The sequence below is a fragment of the Lepus europaeus genome, chromosome 18 (genome assembly GCF_033115175.1).
Source record: "Lepus europaeus isolate LE1 chromosome 18, mLepTim1.pri, whole genome shotgun sequence".
In the NCBI taxonomy this organism is placed as follows: Eukaryota; Metazoa; Chordata; class Mammalia; order Lagomorpha; family Leporidae; genus Lepus; species Lepus europaeus.
The window spans coordinates 38,978,014-38,997,633 of NC_084844.1; the positions used below are offsets into that span (position 1 = coordinate 38,978,014).

The window sequence follows — 19,620 nt, forward strand, 5'->3', positions numbered from 1 at the left end:
CTACTTGATTCACTCCCCCCCCCCCCCCCCCAAAAGCCTGCAACAGCTGTGGCTGGGCCAGGCTGAAGCCAAGAGCCAGGTACTCAGTCCAGATCTCCCTAGTGGGTGGCAGGGACCCAAGCACTTGGGCCATCATCCCTTGCCTTTCCAGGGGGTGCATTAGCAGGAAGTTGGATGGGAAGCCCAGCCAGGGTTCCACCAGGCACTAGGATATGGAATGCAGCTGTCCCAAGCTGTATCTTAAGCACAGTGCCAGATGCCCACCCCAACCCCTTTTGTCTTTTCTCTGATGTGCAGCAGAGTGGACAAGGCTCAAGTCGCAGGAGTTGAGTTGCTCTGAGCATATCTCTACAACTGCATTTACTACATTGTTTTGCAAATCTTGACTGTGTCTCTTGTGAAGCCCAGTGCTGGAGTCGCTGACTACATGTGGCTATTGAGCACTTGAAATATGGCTTAGGCGGGCGCCATGGCTCACTAGGCTAATCCTCCACCTGCGGCGCTGGCACACCGGATTCTAGTCCCGGTCGGGGTGCTGGATTCTGTCCTGGTTGCCCCTCTTCCAGTCCAGCTCTCTGCTGTGGCCCGGGAGTGCAGTGGAGGATGGCCCAGGTCCTTGGGCCCTGCACCCGCATGGGAGACCAGGAGGAAGCACCTGGCTCCTGGCTTCGGATCGGCGCCGTGTGCCGGCTGTGGCAGCCATTTGGGGGGTGAACCAACAGAAAAAGGAAGGAAGACCCTTCTCTCCCTCTCTTTCTCTCACTAACTCTGCCTGTCAAAAAAAAAAAAAAAAAAAAAAAAAAGGGAAGGCCTGTTTGGAGTTCTGTCCTGCACCTGAGCTGAAAAAAAAAAAAAAAATGTGGCTTCAAATTGAGATGAGCTGTTAAGTGAAATACATACCAGAATCTCATGTTAATTACACGTTGGCTATATTGGTTTAAATAAAATATATTATTTTTACCTGTTTTGTTTTTATGTTGTTAAAAAACGGGGTAAGCATTGTAGCACAGCAGGTTAAAGCCCCAGCCTGCGGGGCCAGCACTGTGGCGTAATAGGTGAAGCCTCCACCTGCAGTGCCAGCATCCCATATGGGCACCATTTCTAGTCCTGGCTGCTCCTCTTCTGATCCAGCTCTCTGCTATGGCCTGGGAAAGCAGTAGAAGATGGCCCAAGTGCTTGGGCCCCTGCACCCATGTGGGAGACCTGGAAGAAGCTCCTGACTCCGGATAGGCCAAGCTCCACCTGTTGCCATTTGGGGAGTGAACCAGTAGATAGAAGCCTCCCCACTCCTGCCCTGTAACTCTTTCAAATGAATAAATAAATCTTAAATTAAAAAAAAAAAGTCCCAGCCTGCAGTGCCGGCATCCCATAGGGCCCTGGTTCAAGTCCTGGCTGCACCTCTTCTGGTCCAGCACCCTGCTAATGTGCCTGGGAAAGCAGTAGAAGGTGGCCCAAATGCTTGAGCCTCTGCATTCTGTGTGGGAGACACTGAAGAAGCTCTTGGTTCCTGGCTTCTGATCAGCCCAGCTCTGGCCGTTGCAGCTATTTGTGGAGTGAACCAGTGAATGGAAGACCTCTCTCTCGGCCTCTGCCTTTCAAATAAATAAATATTTTTAAAAAAGTTCTGGGTGGTGAGTACAGGATGTTTGTTACTTTTTGTACTTTTCTGTATGCTTATATATGCTAATTAAACTTTTTGAAAATTAAAAGACAACAACCAGGAAAAAGCATGAGACCACTTTCCACAGTGAAGGAGTAAAATTTAGTCTTTGCCTTGAGAATATTAGGTAGAGAAGTAAAACCCATACTAAAAAAAAAAAAAAAAAAAATAGAAGAACAGGTGTTCTAAAAATAAGAGGGCTTCTCTATTCCTGCCCTCTCTGGAGGATCTAAAAGCTGGGCTGAGGAGCCATCCCGTAAGTGCAAGGGAAATCCAGATGGAAAGAGAGTTGGGCAGTTTCGTCCATCGTCTGTCTGCAGAATTACAGAAGAGAAGGCTTTCCCAGAAACGAGTTTGCTCTTCCCCCTTCTTTCCCACACTGGATTTCTGCTTTGAAAGGAGTCTAAACTCCCTAAGGCCATTGGTCCCTGGTCCTTTATAATACAGTCCCAGTGGATTTCCTGGCCCACTCTCACCGCTTCCTTCCACGTGCTTAAAGCTACTATTGCCCCAGTACTCTGCAGTTTCCCTCTTTGTCTTTGCACTCCCACCCCCTTAGTCCACAGTACTTTTCCCGCCTTCAGTGCTCGGTGAAGTCTTCCACAGTCTTCAAGGCCTAGCTCAGATTTTGTCTCCCTGGACGTGGCAACAGCACTCCCTGGGTCACTCCCTCTGACACATTCCCATCCAACATTTTACACAAACACATGGACCTTATCATGCTCTAGTTAGCCGTGTACCTTTAGACCGAGGCTCTCAGCCAGGGCCACCTTTGTGCCCAGTGGGGACACTTGGCAACATCTGGAGTCACTTTTGGGTTCCAGAGGGGTGGTAGTGATGCCATTGCCATTTTGGAGGTGAGGCCAGGGATGTTGCTAAACATCCTACAATGCCCAGGACAGGCCCCTGCCTCTAAAGAATCATCTAGCTCCAAGGGTCAGTAGTGCAGAGGCCGACAACTGTGATCTAGAATGAGGTCCCTTGGTTCAGGACGACATCTTACTCATCTTTTTAAAAAACATTTGGGGGGCGCGATGGCATAGCAGGTAAAGCTGCCAACTGTGGTGCTGGCATCCCATATGGGCGTCAGTTTGAGTCCCGACTGCTCTACTTCCCATCCAGCTCTCTGCTATGGCCTGGGAAAGCAGTACAAGATGGCCAAAGGTCTTGGGCCCCTGCACCCATGTGGGAGACCTGGAAGAAGCTCTTGGCTCCTGGCTTTGGATCAGCTCAGCTTTGGCCATTGCGGTCATTTGGGGGAGTGAACCAACGGATGGAAGGCTTATGTGTGTCTCTCTTTCTTTCTCTGCCTCTCAAATAAATAAGTCTTTGAAAAAACAAAAACACACACAAAACCCATTTTATTCACTTGAGAGGCCGAGAGCACGAGTATGCCCATCTGCTGGTTCACTCTCCAAATGCCCACAATGGCCCAGGCTTAGCCAAGGCCGAAAGCAGGGAGCTAGGGACATAACCCAGGTCTTCCATGTGGGTGGCAGGAACTCAATTTATTGAGCCATCTCCTGCTGCCTCCTAGAGTCAACATCTGTGGGTAGCTGGATTCAGGAGCTGGAGCTGAAAATTGATCTCAGGCCCTGTGATGTGGGATGCAGGCATGTTGACCTGTGAGCTAACTGCCCACTCCCAATTTACCTTTGAATCTTCAGGACTTCTCGTACAGTAGGATCTCAGCAACACCAAATAGTCAAATAAGGGGAGAGAGAGAAAGAGAGGGAAAGAATGAATGGAACCAAATGGGTCTAAGCCTTCCTGGAGAATATCTCCACTTAATCCAGGCCCTCTGCCACTTCTAGATGAGTTCACACAGAGCAAACCACTGTATGGCCACTCCCACCACCCTTGGTATTTTCCTTAGATACCCTGTGAGGATGATGTCGTAGAAGAAGGGCAGTGCCTTAGGAAACAGAACTATGTACAACAACAAACCTTGAGGCCAACTGGTTAAGCTGCTGCCTGCAACACCAGCATTCCATGTGAGCACTGGTTCAAGTCCTGGCTGCTCCCTGATATTGTACCTGGGAAAGCAGTGGATAATGGCCCAAGTCCTTGGGTCCCTGCACCCATGTGGGAGACCTGGATGGAGTTCCAGGCTCTTGGCTTTGGTTTGGCCCAGCCCTGGTCATTGTGGCCACTTGGGGAGTGAATGAGCAGATGGAAGCTCGCTCGCTTGCTCTCTCCCTCTAACTCTGCCTTTCAATTAATAAATGTTAAAAAATAGTTAACAGTGTTTACTATATAGGTCAGAGGCTGTAGGATAAGCTTTTATATGCATTTAACTTACTTCTCTCAGTTTTAGAATATAGGAACTGTAACGCTCCCAGTTTTGTAGCTGAGGAAACTAAGCATCAAGGAGCTTGCCCAAGGTTACTTTACTAAAAAGTGATGGCTCCCAGGCACTGGGTGTCACAGCTGGAATTCTGGGAACTAATGTCAGCATTCTTCTTCCCATCAGAGACCACTGAGGAGTAAACTTTATGTTGCTGAAATGGGATCAGGCTGGGCCCTGCGGGAGTGTGTGAAGAGAATCAGATAACAAACTTCAAAATAGAGGGTTGCCCAGCCCAGTCCAGGTTTCTGAAGAGCACTGAGCTCCTTTAACCTTGGCCACAAACTTCTTTAATTCTTGCTATTTTGGGGGATCCTCTCCCATTTCCTGCATTCCATTGTTAAATACAGAGCAATTAACATGCTGAGTGACCTTGGATGAGTCATTAGACATCTAAAATGGAAGTTGTAACAGCAAATTTACCTCTCTAGGGGGTGTGACATTTGAAGAAAACGGATGAGAAGGTTGGTGAGGAGAAAGTCTCAGTATGCACACATACATTCATATTAAATAGTAATAGGAACAGTGGGAAGAACAGGGACTTTAGGGTTTTTGCCTTGAGCAGGTTGTTTCACTTGGAAGCCTGCTTCCTTGTTATGTACTTTATAGGATCAGAGGCGCTGCATGTCAAGCCCTAACAGTACAGACACATGGACTACCCAGCGTGACACTCGCTGTAACCACACTTGGCAAAATAAGCAAACATAGACACAGGAAAACAAGCATGACCGCCCTCCCCCACCCCCACCATTTCTCCTAAAGGTGACCGTTGGCTCCTGAGTGTGCATGAAGCCTGCCAAAAACTGTTAGCAAAATGGAGGTGCAGCCAGATGGAACTCCCTTCCTCCTCCGGGAGATCGAGAGCTTTCAGTGAAGGATGGCTGAGTGCAGGCTCACTCTGGAATGGCTCTGCCTGCCAAGTGAGCCGGTGAGGGCGGAGAGCAGCTGAGAGGCAGGTGTACTTGCTGGCTCCTTGATCTCACCCAGCTACTGAATCGCCTTCTTCCTCCTGTTCTCCACTTAAGAGGCCTCGAGGCAACAGGCAATCAGGACTGCCCACAAGCTCCTGCCACATGGACACCCTGGACTTGTTTGGTGCCATGAATTCCTGCCAAATGCGGAGGTGCACTCTAGAGGTTGTGTTGTGTGGCCCTCCTGTGCTGCGGTGTGCTCTGAAGAGCTAAGGGCTGCATGTGCGAGCCTAGGAAGGGGAACACATACCTGATTCTTAGCCCTTCGTTCTCCCATTGTCAGCCCGGTGTTTCCCTTCTCCAAGCCAACTTGAGTTGTGTGGGTATTACTCATCCAGCGGGTATCTATGGAAGCCTATGATGTGGCTGGCATTATTTTAGGGTAAGACTAAGACAAGCTCCCTCCCTCATGGAGCTTACATTCTGGTGGAGCGGGACATCAACTCAGTACAAATAAACAAGCCAAATGTAGACAATGGTCAGTTTAATGAATTCCTAAAATCCTGTGAGGGTGACAGGAGGTACAGCACGGCTGTTTGTGACACTTGGGGAAGGGATGTTAGTACTGAATGAGGAAGACTGTTGTGCCACCTGAAGTCAGGTTCCAGGCAGAGGACGGAAAGGACATAAACATTGAAGTGGCACACGTGAGGACCAGAGAGCTTGCCAGTGAGCAAGCCCAGCAGATGAAGTTAGCAAGTCACTCCCAAAGGGGCGGCCTACGGATAACATTCAGCCCACTAAGAAGCAATCTTAGCTGGCAACTGCTATTGGAAATTTAAGAAAGCTTGGTCACGCTCGGCCATTATTCCTAACGATAACAACTGCTTCCAACACGGAGCACTTATGGTCTTCTGTCCCCTTCTGTTGCCCTTAACGGGGCTTGTGTCATCAGTTCATAACTTGTAGCCATTTGAATTAGCAACCCCTGAGCACCATGTAGACTTAATAAGGGCTTGTGTTTTTATCTCAGTGAGACAGAAGCATATAATGAAGGGTTTTCAGTGACAGTGACTTGATCTAAAACTTTTAAAGATCACTCTACTTTGTTGATAACGGGTTGTCCCTGCGGTTCAACGACAGGTAACAATGAATGAGGGGGCAGACAGGGCCAGTGGGGACAGAAGAGGGTAGATTCTGGGCACACTTCAGAGGCAGAGCAGACAGGACCCAGCTAATGCACCAGATCTGGGGGATAAGGAAGGAAAGGATGACTCCCAGGGTTTGCTTTAAGCACCTGGGTGAGTGGTCACACCATTTACTCTAACAGGGAAAGCCAATTTTAGGAAGAAAAATCAAAGTCTATTTGATTCACCAAATTCAGGACATCAGTTCAACACTGAGAATATTAGGTAGACAGGTGAGCCAAAGCTTAGCAGGAAAGTCAAGTTTGGGATATAACCTGTGTATACAGATTTTATATATGTACACACATACACACTGAGAGAGTAAGACAGAATTATTGAGATTGCGATCTCTCATTCATCTATGCATTGGTTCACTCCTGGGCCAGACTGAAAGCAGGAGTCAGGAACTAGTCAGGCCTCCGCTGTGGGTGCCAAGGACCCAACTAGCTGAGCCACCACCTGCTGCCTCCCAGGGTGCAGACTTGCAGGAAACGGAAACAAAAAACAAAGCCCGGGGGCTGGTGCTGTGGCATAGTGGGCTAAGCCTCCGCCTGCAGCGCTGGCATCCACATGGGCACCAGTTTGTGTCCCAGCTGCTCCTCTTCCTATCTAACTCTGTTTATGGCCTGGGAGAGCTGTGGAAAATGGCCCAGGTGCTTGGGCCCTTGCACCTGTGTGGGAGACCCAGAAGCTCCTGGCTCCCGGCAGCAGATGGAAGACTTTTTTTGTCTCTTTTTCTGTCTGTAGCTCTACCTCTCAAATAATCAATAGATGCATCTTAAAAACAACAACAAAAAAAAAGCCATTTCTGGAACCCGAGCACTCTGATATGGGATGCGAGCATCCCAAGTGGCATCTTAGCCACTGTATCAAACACTCACACCCACAGTTGATATTTAAAACCATGGAATGGATGAGATCACTGAAAAAGGAAATCTAGATAGAAAATAGAATGCAGTAAGCTCTGGGATTTTTTTTTTCCCTGTTCAAATTAAAATCTTTTAAGCTCCTAGTAGCATACAGGCTAGTAGATATTTACTATATATATATATATTTTTTTATTTGACAGGTAGAGTTATAGACAGTGAGAGGCAGAGAGAGGTCTTCCTTCCGTTGGTTCACCCCCCAAATGGCTGCTATGCCAATCCGAAGCCTGGAGCCAGGTGCTTCCTCCTGGCCTCCCATGCGGGTGCAGGTGCCCAAGCACCTGGGCCATCCTCCACTGCACTCCCGGGCCACAGCAGAGAGCTGGACTGGAAGAGGAGCAACTGGGACTAGAACCCGGCACCCGTATGGGATGCTGGCGCCGCAGGCGGAGGATTAACCAAGTGAGCCACAGCGCTGGCCCCAGATATTTACTATTAAAAGCAATTCAAGGTCATCTATCTAGCCATCATTCCTAACCCACTTATTTACTCAACCCCCTTGCACAACATCCAGCCAAAGAGCTAGCCAATGGATGCTGCATCCACACATTAAAACCTTTCATTAGAATGAGGCCACATCATGGCCAGCGCCACGGCTCAACAGGCTAATCCTCTGCCTTGCGGCGCCGGCACCCCAGGTTCTAGTCCCGGTTGCTCCTCTTCCAGTCCAGCTCTCTGCTGTGGCCCGGGAGTGCAGTGGAGGATGGCCAGAGTGCTTGGGTCCTGCACCCGCATGGGAGACCAGGAGAAGAACCTGGCTCCTGGCTTCGGATCAGTGCAGCCATTGGGGGGTGAAGCAATGGAAAAGGAAGACCTTTCTCTCTGTCCACTTTGCCTGTCAAAAAAAAAAAAAAAAAAAGAACGAGTCCACATCTCACTGGACTCTCACCCTCTCATCACAGCCCCTGTGAGAAATCATATATACTCAGAGTGGAGCAAACTCCGATTCAGAGGTGACGTGCTCAAGATCACGGAGCATTAAAAGGTGGAGCAGGAACTGGAACCTGAGTCTTCTGTTGCCAATTCCCTTGTTTTCATAGTACTCCGTACTATTAGTGTTTGTTACTAGGCCTATAGTATTCTTGTTCCTGAAAATTTCATTCTTTAACCTTCTTTTGTCCTTTAGTATGTAGAAAGTAGTAATCACTTCTATTATTAAATGAAATATATGTGAAGGCATTTTGTAAGTTTTCAGGCACTGAACAAATGTACATTTGAAGTTTAGTTGGACTTCTTTTTTTAAAGATTGATTTATTTATTTGAAAGTCAGAGTTACACACAGAGAGAGGAGGAGAGGGAGAGAGAGGGAGTGAATCTGCTGGTTCACTCCCCAATTAGCCCCCATGGTTGGAGCTGCACCGGTCTGAAACCAGGAGCCAGGAGCTTCTTCTTAGTCTCCCACGCAAGGTGCAGGGGCCCAAGGATTTGGGCCATCTTCTGCTTTCCCAGGCCAGAGCAGAGAGCTGGATCGGAAGTGGAGCAGCCAGGACTTGAACTGGCACCAATACAGGATGCCAGCACTGCAGGCAGTGGCTTTACCCACTACGCCACAGCGCCAGCCTCTGGAACATTTTTATTTTCCAAGTTATGGGGTCTGATTCAAAATTGATAGGTCAATGGGGCTGGTGCTGTGGTACAGTGGGTTAAGCTGCTGCCTGCAATGCCAGCATCTCATATGGGCACTAGTTTTTTTTTTTTTTTTCTTTTTATTAAAGATTTTTTTATTTATTTGAGAGGCAGAATTACAGACAGTGAGAGGGAGAGACAGAGAAAGGTCTTCCTTCCATTGGTTCACCCCCCAAATGGCCGCTACAGCTGGAGTCACGCCGATCCGAAGCCAGGAGTCAGGTGGTTCTTCCTGGTCTCCCATGCGGGCACAGGCGCCCAAGCACTCTGGCCATCCTCCACTGCCTTCCCGGGCCACAGCAGAGAGCTGGACTGGAAGAGGAGCAACCAGGACCAGAACCCGGCACCCATATGGGATTCCAGTGCCACAGGCAGAGGATTAGCCAAATGAGTCACGGTGCCGGCCTTCATATGGGCACTAGTTTTAGTTCAAGCTCCCTGCTAATGTGCCTGGGAATGTAGCAGAGGATGGCTACAGAGTTTGGGCCCCTGCCATCCACGTGGGAGACCAGAAAGAAGCTCCTGGCCTCCACCTGGCCTAGCACCAACCATTGCAGCCATCTGGGGAGGTGAACCAGTGGATAAATATGTCTCTGTTTCTCCCTCTGTGTAACTTTCAAATAAATAAATAAATCTTCATAATTTTTAGCTAATACTAAAATTTTATTATTTTGGATATATTAAAATTAATTTTACTTTCTAAAAACTTTTTAACTGGCTACTAGAAAATTCTTAAAAGATATATGGCTTGCATTGTATCATTAATGGACTGTACTCTGCATTAGCCAAGGTAGAATTGGGCCCATCATTCAAACCCATCTTTGTGCTATTTTTTAAAAAAACTTTATTTGAAAGGTTGAGTTAGATAATCTTGCATCTGCTGGTTACTCCACAAATAGCTGTAATGGCTAGGGCTGGGCCAGGCCAAAGCCAGGAGACTGGAACTCAATCCATGTCTCTCACATGAGTGGCAGAGAACCAAGCACTTGGGCCATCTTCTGCTGGTTTCCCAGCTGTATGTAGCAGCCAGGACTTGAACCAGCGGTCATATGGGATGCCACATGCGAGATTCACACGTTTGAGGCAGGCATGTCTTCTGTATTTAACTTAAGTTACTGTCACTGATCAATTGGTAACTCAATAGCAAAGACTTGGGGCCAGCATTGTGGCATACTGGGTAAAGCTATGGCTTGCAATGTTGGCATCCCACCAGTCCAGTCCCAGCTGCTCTACTTCCAATCTAGCTCCCTGCTAATAATTCACCTGGGAAAATAGCAGAGGATGGCCCAAGTGCTTGGGCCCCTGCACCTATATGGGAGACCCAGCTCCTGGTTTTTGAGGCATTTGGAGAGTGACCCACTGGATGCAAAATCTCTCCCTCTCTAACTCTGCCTTTCAAATTTAAAAAAAAAAAAAATCTTAAAAGAAAGAAAAAAAAAAGAGCAAAGACTTTGTGTCAAAGGCTACAGGACTAGTGATAATGTAAGCACACTGCCTCTATGTTGTTAGATAACGTCTTCCAGATACCCACACTAAAAACAAATAAACCTTGCATCTCATCTTTATCCCTTCCATTTTTCTCTTCCTCTTCTGTTAGTTCAAATGTCAGCTCTTTCTGTGCAACTCCTCCAATTCTCTAATTTTCTCCCAATCTATATCTAATCAAAGTCTCAGTCACCTTGGTTTTGAAAATGTAGTTTCCATATAGTCAGCTTCCTTCTCCCTTCTGTTTTATTCCATTCTAAGTGCTGCAACTAGAAGACTCCTCCATATTTCTTTGTGGATATAATTCTTTGATTAAAAACCTCCATTTAGTTCCACGTTGCCCGCAAGAATTCTTCTGGCTAGCATTCAAGGTTTTTCAACCTTATGTCTTGGTACTTCCCTCCATAAAACCTGGTCTCGTAGATTTGATACATGTAAAGCACTTAGAACCCTGCCTGATCCATACTAGGAACTCTGTAAATTTAAGCTATTATTACTGCTCACCTCTGTGAATATGCCATATGTGGCTCTATTCCACAACACCATTTTCCTATTTGAATACCACAATATCCAAAGGAAGGAGTGATTTAAACTACCCATGACCATGACAAGGCAACTGTTACTGCTGGGAAAAGAACTTAAACATCCTTACAGCTGACAGAATCTGTAACCATGAGCCCTAGTTTACCATGGAATAAAATAACCAAACCCCCCAAAATATGAGCAGGTTCTACATTTAGGACAATTGCTCTTCAATGACAGTATATATTAACATACCTTAGGAGTCTTCAAAAATAATAGCTGCCTGGGCCCTCAACATTTACTGAACGTAAGCGTAAGGATTAGGCACTTCTCTTTTAAAGTTCTGCAAGTGATGCTCAGGCATCTACACCTGACAATCATTAGTCTGGTCAAGAGAAACTTTAAGGAGCTATACCTGTCTGGCATCTGTTTTTCTTGATAAATCCCTAAAGCAGGGGAGAGGAACATCTTGCCACGAGGCCATATGGACAAGGCTGGGGAAATAATTCGATCTGGCCCTGCCAAAGCAAATGAAGGGAGCGACTTGAAATTCAATTCATCTGTAGTAAACTAATTTTTAAGTTGATAATTTTGTATGGTTTGCAAATGATGTTATAAATATCCAAATGGCCCTTTGCAGAAAAAAGGTTCCCTATTTCTGTGATCTAAATCAAGTCTGTGAAAATAGAATATATCAAGCTAGAGAAAGGATTAACCTAGAATGACTGATGTGTTTATGATCAGAGTTCTACAAAAACAGAACAAAGAACACCAACCCTCTGAGTTTGATTTAGGGGTCAGAAAAAGACATAGACATCCTAAACAGCAACTGAGTATTCATGTAAACGCTTGTCTGCTGTTCTGGCTCCTATTTTATAAACTTGAAACAATTACTTAAGTAAATATATATTTAACTATGTACAACATTTACAACTTACAGATTTTACAACTCAAAATTATACGGTTAAACCAGGAATGTGTGAAAACGTTGGCATCTTGGTATATAATTTTCAAAAATGTCCAAAAAAAGGCCCTTTTCTTCTAAAATATTTTACACCAATTTCCTAAAGTGTTGTTGCTCACTGGTTCAGTTTATCTCAATAACCCAATTAGGTGCCTACATCTCTAGGCACAGCATAACCAATAGTAATACTGAGACCACACTTTTCATGCCACAGCAAGAGACACCGTCGAAAAGCTTGGATCTTTTTGAAGTCTTACAACAAAGCCCCTTTCACCCTCCAATCCTGAGACAACAAATCCTGCAGTTCTCCTTCGTCGTCGCTGTCAGTGTTCTCCTCTTCCTTTTTCTGCAGTTCTTTTATGGTCAGAACCTCTTTAAGCTTATTCTTTATTTCATCCTGGCGATTCCGCAGCTTTTCCACCCGACGGTAACACTCTATCTGCTCATCGATCTCCCCAATCTGGCGGTCCAGGCGTCCCTCCTCATCCTCTTCAGCAACGATAGCTTCGGAAATAGTGTTGACCTGTCTCATGGCTTTTTGAAATTCGTCCCACTCTTTGTCCATCTGATCCTTTGGGGCATCGACTTTCCGTACCTTTGCGTCTACCTCAGGGTCGTCAAAGAAACCTTCCGGTAAGGCTTCTGCGGTGTTCTCTCTCCTTTCCACCACTCTCTCCTGTATTTCTGCTTTCTCAATTGACCCTGAGTGAGGAATTACGGGGGCCCTGGGAGGATTTGGGTGAAAGGAATCTTTTGGCCGCACAGTGTTCGCTGCCTCCTGCAAGGAGGAAAGTGCGGGTTCTTTGCCCTGTGCACCCGACGGCTGCTTGCTAGGGTCCCCCGCTTTTCCTTCTATCCCCTCCTCCTCGTCTTCCTCCTCCTCTTCCTCATCGTCATAATCAGGGAGTAAACCGAGTCCCGAAGGCTTACTGGGGGTCACTCTAGCGGTCTCCTTTCCCGTTTTGGCAAAGTTAGGGGGCAAAGCGGACGTGGAGGGCTGTACCTGCGGCCCCGAGGCGGTCTTCGCTCTCTTGGCATCTTGGTCGTCCGTGTCCGGCCCCTTCCTCTTGGCGGACTGCAGTGCTGCGCTGGCCGACGCACTCGGAGTGGCTTCCTTGGCGCCTTTCAGCCTGGCCACTTTCTCTCGGTGCTGCTTTCCCAGGACGTGAGTCTGCCACAGGAGCTCGCTCTTCACCGGGGTGTTACACAGGGCACAACTCAGCTGCCCCAAACGGTTATACTTTGCGAATGGAGATTCTATCCGTTTCCGGTTGGTGCTCAGACGCTGTTTCTCCTTCATCAACCGCCGCAGTTCGTCCTGATTCACCACTCGCTTGCCCGGGGGAGCACGGGAGGAGGCGGAGGACGCCATCTTGGCGACCAGACCCCAGCCGATTCTGGTTTCCGTCCCGGCGAGGCCTGAGAACGTCACTTCCTGCCAGGGCGCTGATTGGCCGAGGTTCTGGCGAGGGGGCGTGGCGCCAGGGCTTCGCTTCGGAATCGAGAGGAAACTGTTTTTGCTCTCAGCCGGCTGGCGATGGCTTCGATAAAGGCCGTTAACACCAAGGCTGAGGTGGCTCGGGCCCAGGCTGCCTTGGCTGTCAACATATGTGCTGCGCGAGGGCTGCAGGATGTGCTGCGGACCAACTTGGGTCCCAAGGGCACCATGAAAATGTGAGACGGCGCTTGGAGCGGCGGTTAGGGCGCCCGCGAAGCCCTCTGAACAAGGAGGGTGCACCTGTGGTCTTGGTGGCTCGAAGTCTCGCTCCTGCCCTGAGCAATCTCTAGCTTGGGCGGGGGGAGGAGGAGAAAAACCTCCCTCAGGAGGGGGCCCATGAGTGATAAAGTCATGCAAATTAAGAAGCCAGTTCAATTAGTGTCTTGTGGGAAACGTTAGGCATTGAACAAGACAACCATGCCTTTGATCTACAAATGCGAGATAGTTGCGGTTTTTTATGGCAGTGTGTTTTAGGGCAGGGGCTTTGGAGCCTGGCAAGCATGGGTTCCAGTCCAAGTTCCATAGTCTAGCAAGTTCCGTGGTCTAGCACTTAAGTTAACCTTATGCTTGGTTCCCGTATGTATTCCTCCGTTCAACATATATTTAAGTAGCGCCAATTATTGTCTTTAGACAAGAGCGAGAGAAAGTCTGATGAGGGCAGAAAAGTAGAGGGGAGAGATACACCCTCACAAGAATGAGCAAGGTAATATTAACGACGAAACAGGCATTAAATGCCAGGAACACACAGATAACCAAGAGCCAGTAGAGACAGATGTACTAATTATATATAGATGCATATGATTATATCATGCAAAGGGAGCAATTACTGATGATACAAAGAAAAACCTCTCAGAAGATGTTCAGTCTTTTTTTTTTTTTTTTTTAAAGTTGTTTAAAAGGCAGAGATCTTGTAAAAATTGAGACTGGGCCAGGCCAAAGTCAGGAACCAGGAATTCAGCCTATCTCCCGTGTGTGGGTGCCTGGGACCCAGGTATTTGAGCCATCACCTGCTGCCTCCCAGGGTGCACATTAGCAGGAATGCTGGAAGCAAGAGCAGAGCCAGAACTCCAACCCTGGCACTCCAATAGGAGATGCTGGCATCCCATGCATCATCTTACACAGTAGGCAAAACATTTAACCCTGATCAGAGTCTTGGAAGAAGGATTGGAGGAAGGAGTAAAGGCTTCTAGCTTGAGTAATTTCAGGAATAAGAATGCTCAGTAGTGTAAACTCAAAAGAAATAAAAATAAAGCATAATGTACTAAGGGAACCAAAATATTTGCTTGTTGGAAGGTGGTACATTGAAGGAAAGGTAGACATAAGCCAGACTGAGAAATATCAAATATATTTTAGCTAAGTTAGTTTGGGCTTTACCTTGAAGGTGATGGAGAACATAAAAATCATCGCAGGATTTGGGATCAGGGAATTGACTGAGTAACACCGACTTTTCAAAAGATAAATGTAGTATAGAGGGTAGATTTAAATTTGGAGACGATCAGGACACTAGTACAGGGTAGGGCTGATGATGATAGTGGAAAAGAAGAGAAGATACCAAGAGATATTCAGGTTGTAGAACTGACAGGACTCGGTCATCTAATAAATGCGAGGGATGAAGGGAACTAAGTTGAGTGGCTGAATGGCAACATTCACCAAAATTAAAAATATGCAGGAAACATTTCAAATTTGTGCTTTGTAGACATATACTCTTTGACGCAGACACTATTCATAACCCATCAACTGCTCTTATCTTTAAACTTGTAAAAGCTCCATTTGGAATGAAATCACCATAGCAGTCCACCCAGGTGGACAGGTTCTGAGAGCTGTGGATGGTAGTAATTCTGTGGTATCTCCCCATAGTACAAGGGAAGTTGTCCAAGCCTTGTTCCCTGTACTAAGGATACTGGAGTGGCAAGTCCTGGGAGTGTGGCGCTTGACTCTTGCCAAGTAAAGTGAATAACATCAGTGTTCTCTGAACAGGCTTGTTTCTGGAGCAGGTGACATCAAACTCACCAAAGACGGAAACGTGCTGCTTCACGAGATGGTGAGCTGGTGCTGCTGACTTTAATAAGCTTTAATTAATAATTAGTACAACTTGTGTATCTTGAGGGCAAGGCTGCCAGCTAAGACCTACTCTCTTGAGATTTGCTGATTGCATTAAACTTCAATGAGAAATGTTTTCTAGCTATACTCAAGTCTTTGTATAGTTCAAGTAATAGGGATTCTTACCTATTAACACCTTTTAAAGGCATTGCATTATATTCTTTGTAATCATGGAAAAATTAAAAATTCTTTGCAGTTTTCATAAATGTATTAACCTTTGAGATTGAAGGACTTAATATTTTGGAAATGTCATTGCATTCTAATTGAAAGACTTGTATACAGTGTTCAAAGCTCATTAGTTCTCAGTTTTTAAATCGTAGGCTTGACATTTATTAAGAATCTATAATGTAAAGCCTGTATACTTGTAGAATGAAGCAAGATTTTGTGTCTTGATTTTACTACTGACCCTTAGGTCATCTTGTGTTTGGTGACCTATTTATCTCCCCCCTCTCTTTTTCTAATGTGTTCGTTACTTTTCTCAGCAAATTCAACACCCAACAGCTTCCTTAATAGCAAAAGTAGCAACAGCCCAGGATGACATCACAGGAGATGGTACCACTTCCAATGTTCTAATTATTGGAGAGTTACTAAAACAAGCTGATCTGTACATTTCTGAGGTATTAGAATTTCATACAATCTATGCTTTATTTTGAATGGAAAGTTCCAGTTTTTCTCCCTAGTAAAATGCCTTAATTTTAGAGGGTAAAAGTTAATTTTACTCAACATATTCTAGGACAATTATAAACAGAAATATGAACTTTTGCTAAAAATAATTTCTGTTTGGAATTATGTGCCTCTTTTTTAAAAAAAAAAGATTTATTTATTTATTTGGGAGGCAGAGTTACATATAAAGAGAGAGAGACAGAGAGGTCTTCCATCCACTAGTTTACTCCCCAGATGGTGGATCTGGGCTAATCCAAAGCCAGGAGCCAAGAGCTTCCTCTGGGTCTCCCACATGGGTGCAAGGGCCCAAGAACTTGGGCCATCTTCTACTGCCTTCCCAGGCCATTAGCAGGGAGCTGGATCGGAAATGGAGCAGCTGGGACTTGAACTGGCACCCACATGGGATGCCTGTGCCACAGTGCCAGTCCCTATGTACCTCTTTTAAAAATCAAATGTTTAGGATATATAAAGAGGTAAAATACCCATGAGTAATGGCCTAAGAAAGAAAAAGGCACTGATAAAATTGAAACAAAATCAAATACCTTAAAAAAATAACTGTAGGAAGCCAGCGGTATCACTTCCTGGCTTTTTGGCTAAGATCAAGTGTAGGAGGCTAACATTGTGGAGCAGCAGGTTAAGCTGCTGCCTGTGACACCAGCATCCCATGTGGGCACCATGTGGGCTGTTCTACTTCTGATCCAGTGGCCATTTAAAAATGGGGAGTGGACCAGCAGTTGGAAGCAAGCCCTCTCTGTCTCTCCCTCTCTCTTTTTGTAACTCTGCCTTTCAATACATTAAATCTTAAAAACAAAACAAAAACAAAAACCTGGAGGGGCCAGCACTGTGGTGTAGTGGGTAAAGTTGCTGCCTGAAATACCAGCATCTCATCTGGGTGCTGGTTCAAATCCTGGCTGCTCCACTTCTGCTCCAGCTCCCTGATCATGTGCTTGGGAAAGCAGCAGAGTTTGGCCCAAGTCCTTGGGCCCCTGTATCCACATGGGAGACCCAGAAAAAGCTCCTGGCTCTGGACTTCAGCCTGGCTCAGCCCTGGTCATTGCGGCCATTTGAGGAATGAACCAGTGGATGGAAGATCTGTCTTTCCTCTCATTGTAACTCTGCATTTCAAATAAATAAATCTTAACAAAAAACTGGAGAAAAATTAGTGAAGGTTTTCCATGTTGTGAATAGATCCACCTAGTTTTATTTCCCTCTGTAAACCACCTACTCTAGTCGGTCTCCTCCATTCTCCAGCCTCTGAAATCATCATGCACATTTTTGCCTTTGTGCCTTTTTTCAATCTGTGTCCTTTTCTTGGCATTACTTATCTCTTTTCTCTAATTAAGTATTTGAATTTTTTCTTGCATTCAGGGATCATTTCAGTGAAGCATAATCTAGTCAAGCCACTAAAATTATTACTTCCTTGTATTTCATTTAGTATTGGGAATTGTCTATTAATTCAGTACATGCAACTTATCTCAGTTAGGACGTCTTTGACTGTAAGCAGTAGAAACTTGACTAGAACTCACTTAAACAATAAGGAAATTATTATGTCCTATAATAGAACATTGAGAGATAAGGCCGACTTCAGGGTTGGCTGATTAAAAAGTTCAATCGGTCATCAACTGCCCGGGTCCTTTTTGTCTCTTAGCTCTTCCACTGTTACTTTGTGTTACCCTAAGAGTTATTGCCATCCTGAATGTGTGACTTTTGGAGGAAATCTGGGCTAACTTGCTTCCTTTACTGATACTCAGCAGGAAAGGACAAGAGAAAGGCATTCACTCAACTGTGGGATATAAATTCTTCATTTAGTATGACTGGGTCAACTTTACCTTATGTCCAACCTCAACCAGTAACAATTTTTAGAACTGACTTAGACTGATCTGGGTCCACTCTATAAGCCAGGATAAGATTTGTTTCCTTGGAACCATGGGTAGAAGAGGAAAAACCAAGAAATATGAGAGTCAGCTTAGGAAGACAGGAGTTCAGGCAGGGTGAAATGCTGAGAGATATGTTCATAATTATGCAACTGTGGCTGTACAGTAATGAAGTTAGGCTAACACTGAGGAGGGAGGAGTAGCCTAACTTAGCCTATGGTCAGAAAGCACTCAGGAGGAAGTAAGGCCTGGGTTGAATCTTTGGGAGAGTGAGCTGTATGAAAGGGCGCGAGATGAGGAGAAAGGCATTCCAGGCAGAAGCAACAATGTGAGCAGAGGCACAGGGAATAGAAGCAGCATGGTATTGTAGGGAGCTACCTACATTTTGGTGTTGCTGGAGTTAAGGATATGGACAGTGGTGGGGCGGAGGCAGGAGCCAGATCATGGAGGGCGGTGTGGTATGTGCACCAAGCAGCTTCCACTGGTGAACAGACAAAACATAGAAATATTTTAATCACTGATGTGGTCAGATTGGCATTTTAAATGTTTGGGCAACAGTTTTAAGGGAATCAAGACTGGAAGGAAGTTTTCATAGTAGTCCAGATGCATGAATGTGAGGTCCTAGAACAAGGAAATTTTTTTAAAATTTTTATTTTTGACAGGCAGAGTGGACAGTGAGAGAGAGAGAGAGACAGAGAGAAAGGTCTTCCTTTGCTGTTGGTTCACCCCCCAATGGCCGCTGTGGCTGGTGCGCTGCGGCCAGCGCACTGCGCTGATCCGAAGCCAGGAGCCAGGTGCTTCTTCCTGGTCTCCCATGCAGGTGCAGAGCCCAAGCACTTGGGCCATCCTCCACTGCACTCCCGGGCCACAGCAGAGAGCTGGGCTGGAAGAGGAGCAACCGAGACAGAATCCGGTGCCCCGACCGGGACTAGAACCCGGGGTGCCGGTGCCACAGGCGGAGGATTAACCTATTGAGCCGCGGCACCGGCCAAGAACAAGGAAATTTTTGGAAATGGTTAATAATAAAACTCCAAGACAAATTATACCATCCCTTCAGGTTTTGGTCTCATTTGTAAAATGGGACTGATAATAATACCTACTTCATAGTGCTGTGGAAAAGATTAAAGAGTTCATGTACAACTTTTAGAGTAGTGACTAACACAAATATTCAATTACTGTCATTATTTAATGATTACTATGGGGCTGGTGCTGCCTGCAGTGCTGGCATACCATGTGGGTGCTGGTTTGAGTCCTGGCTGCTCCACTTCTGATCCAGCTCTCTGCTTATGCGCCTGGGAAAGCAGTGGAAGATGGCCCAAGTGCTTGGGCCCCTATACCCATGTGAGAGACCCGGATGAAGCGCCTGGCTTTGGTTTGGCCCAGCCCCAGACATTGCGGCCATTGGGGAGTGAAGCAGCAGATGGAAGACTTCTCTCTCCCTCTGCCTCTGCCTTCTTCTCTTTCTTTCTGTAACTCTTTCAAATAAATAAATCTTTTTAAAAAATAAGAATATTATAGGACCTAGTGCCAGCTTTCATAAAGTTTGTATATTATTTTGTAGAACAGTACTGGTTTTTAAGAAAAAATTTTCCCATAATTTCAGACCTTCTGAAAAGTTGTAAGAATATTGCAAATAATCCCTGTATGCCTTCTACTCAGATTCTCCAAGAGTTACTGTTTCTTCCCCAACTCTGCCCTACTTTCTTTGAGATATATGTGTATGTGTTATGTATGTGTGTGTGTGTGTGTACTTATGTTTTTCTGGATAGTATAAGTTGCAAGATATCTAAATATTTCAGTATATCTTTCTTTTAAAAATTTTTAAAAAGATTATTTATGTGAAATTCAGAGTTACAG

At 45.8% G+C, this 19,620-nt stretch overlaps 2 protein-coding genes across 3 annotated transcripts in view; one reads left to right on the plus strand and one right to left on the minus strand.

Moving 5' to 3' along the window:
- Positions 1-11,554: 11,554 nt before the first annotated feature.
- ZNF830 (zinc finger protein 830) lies at positions 11,555-13,029 on the minus strand. Its single transcript, XM_062216924.1, has one exon. The coding sequence runs from the start codon at positions 12,998-13,000 to the stop codon at positions 11,882-11,884; it is 1,119 nt and encodes a 372-aa protein (XP_062072908.1). The 5' UTR covers positions 13,001-13,029; the 3' UTR covers positions 11,555-11,881.
- Positions 13,030-13,165: 136 nt separating this feature from the next.
- CCT6B (chaperonin containing TCP1 subunit 6B) overlaps positions 13,166-19,620 on the plus strand; it is a 42,573-nt gene continuing 36,118 nt past the window's right edge. Inside the window, exons 1-3 of one of the 2 annotated variants that reach the window (XM_062216392.1) lie at positions 13,166-13,302; positions 15,104-15,167; positions 15,709-15,843. In XM_062216392.1, the coding sequence (XP_062072376.1) occupies positions 13,166-13,302; positions 15,104-15,167; positions 15,709-15,843 (336 nt within the window). The remainder of the gene's footprint in view (positions 13,303-15,103; positions 15,168-15,708; positions 15,844-19,620) is intronic. The other variant, XM_062216393.1, reaches the window with a different exon arrangement.

Coding starts and splice junctions, on each gene's coding strand:
- ZNF830 (XM_062216924.1), bottom strand. CDS start 13,000: ATGGCGTCCTCCGCCTCCTCCCGTGCTCCCCCGGGCAAGCGAGTGGTG.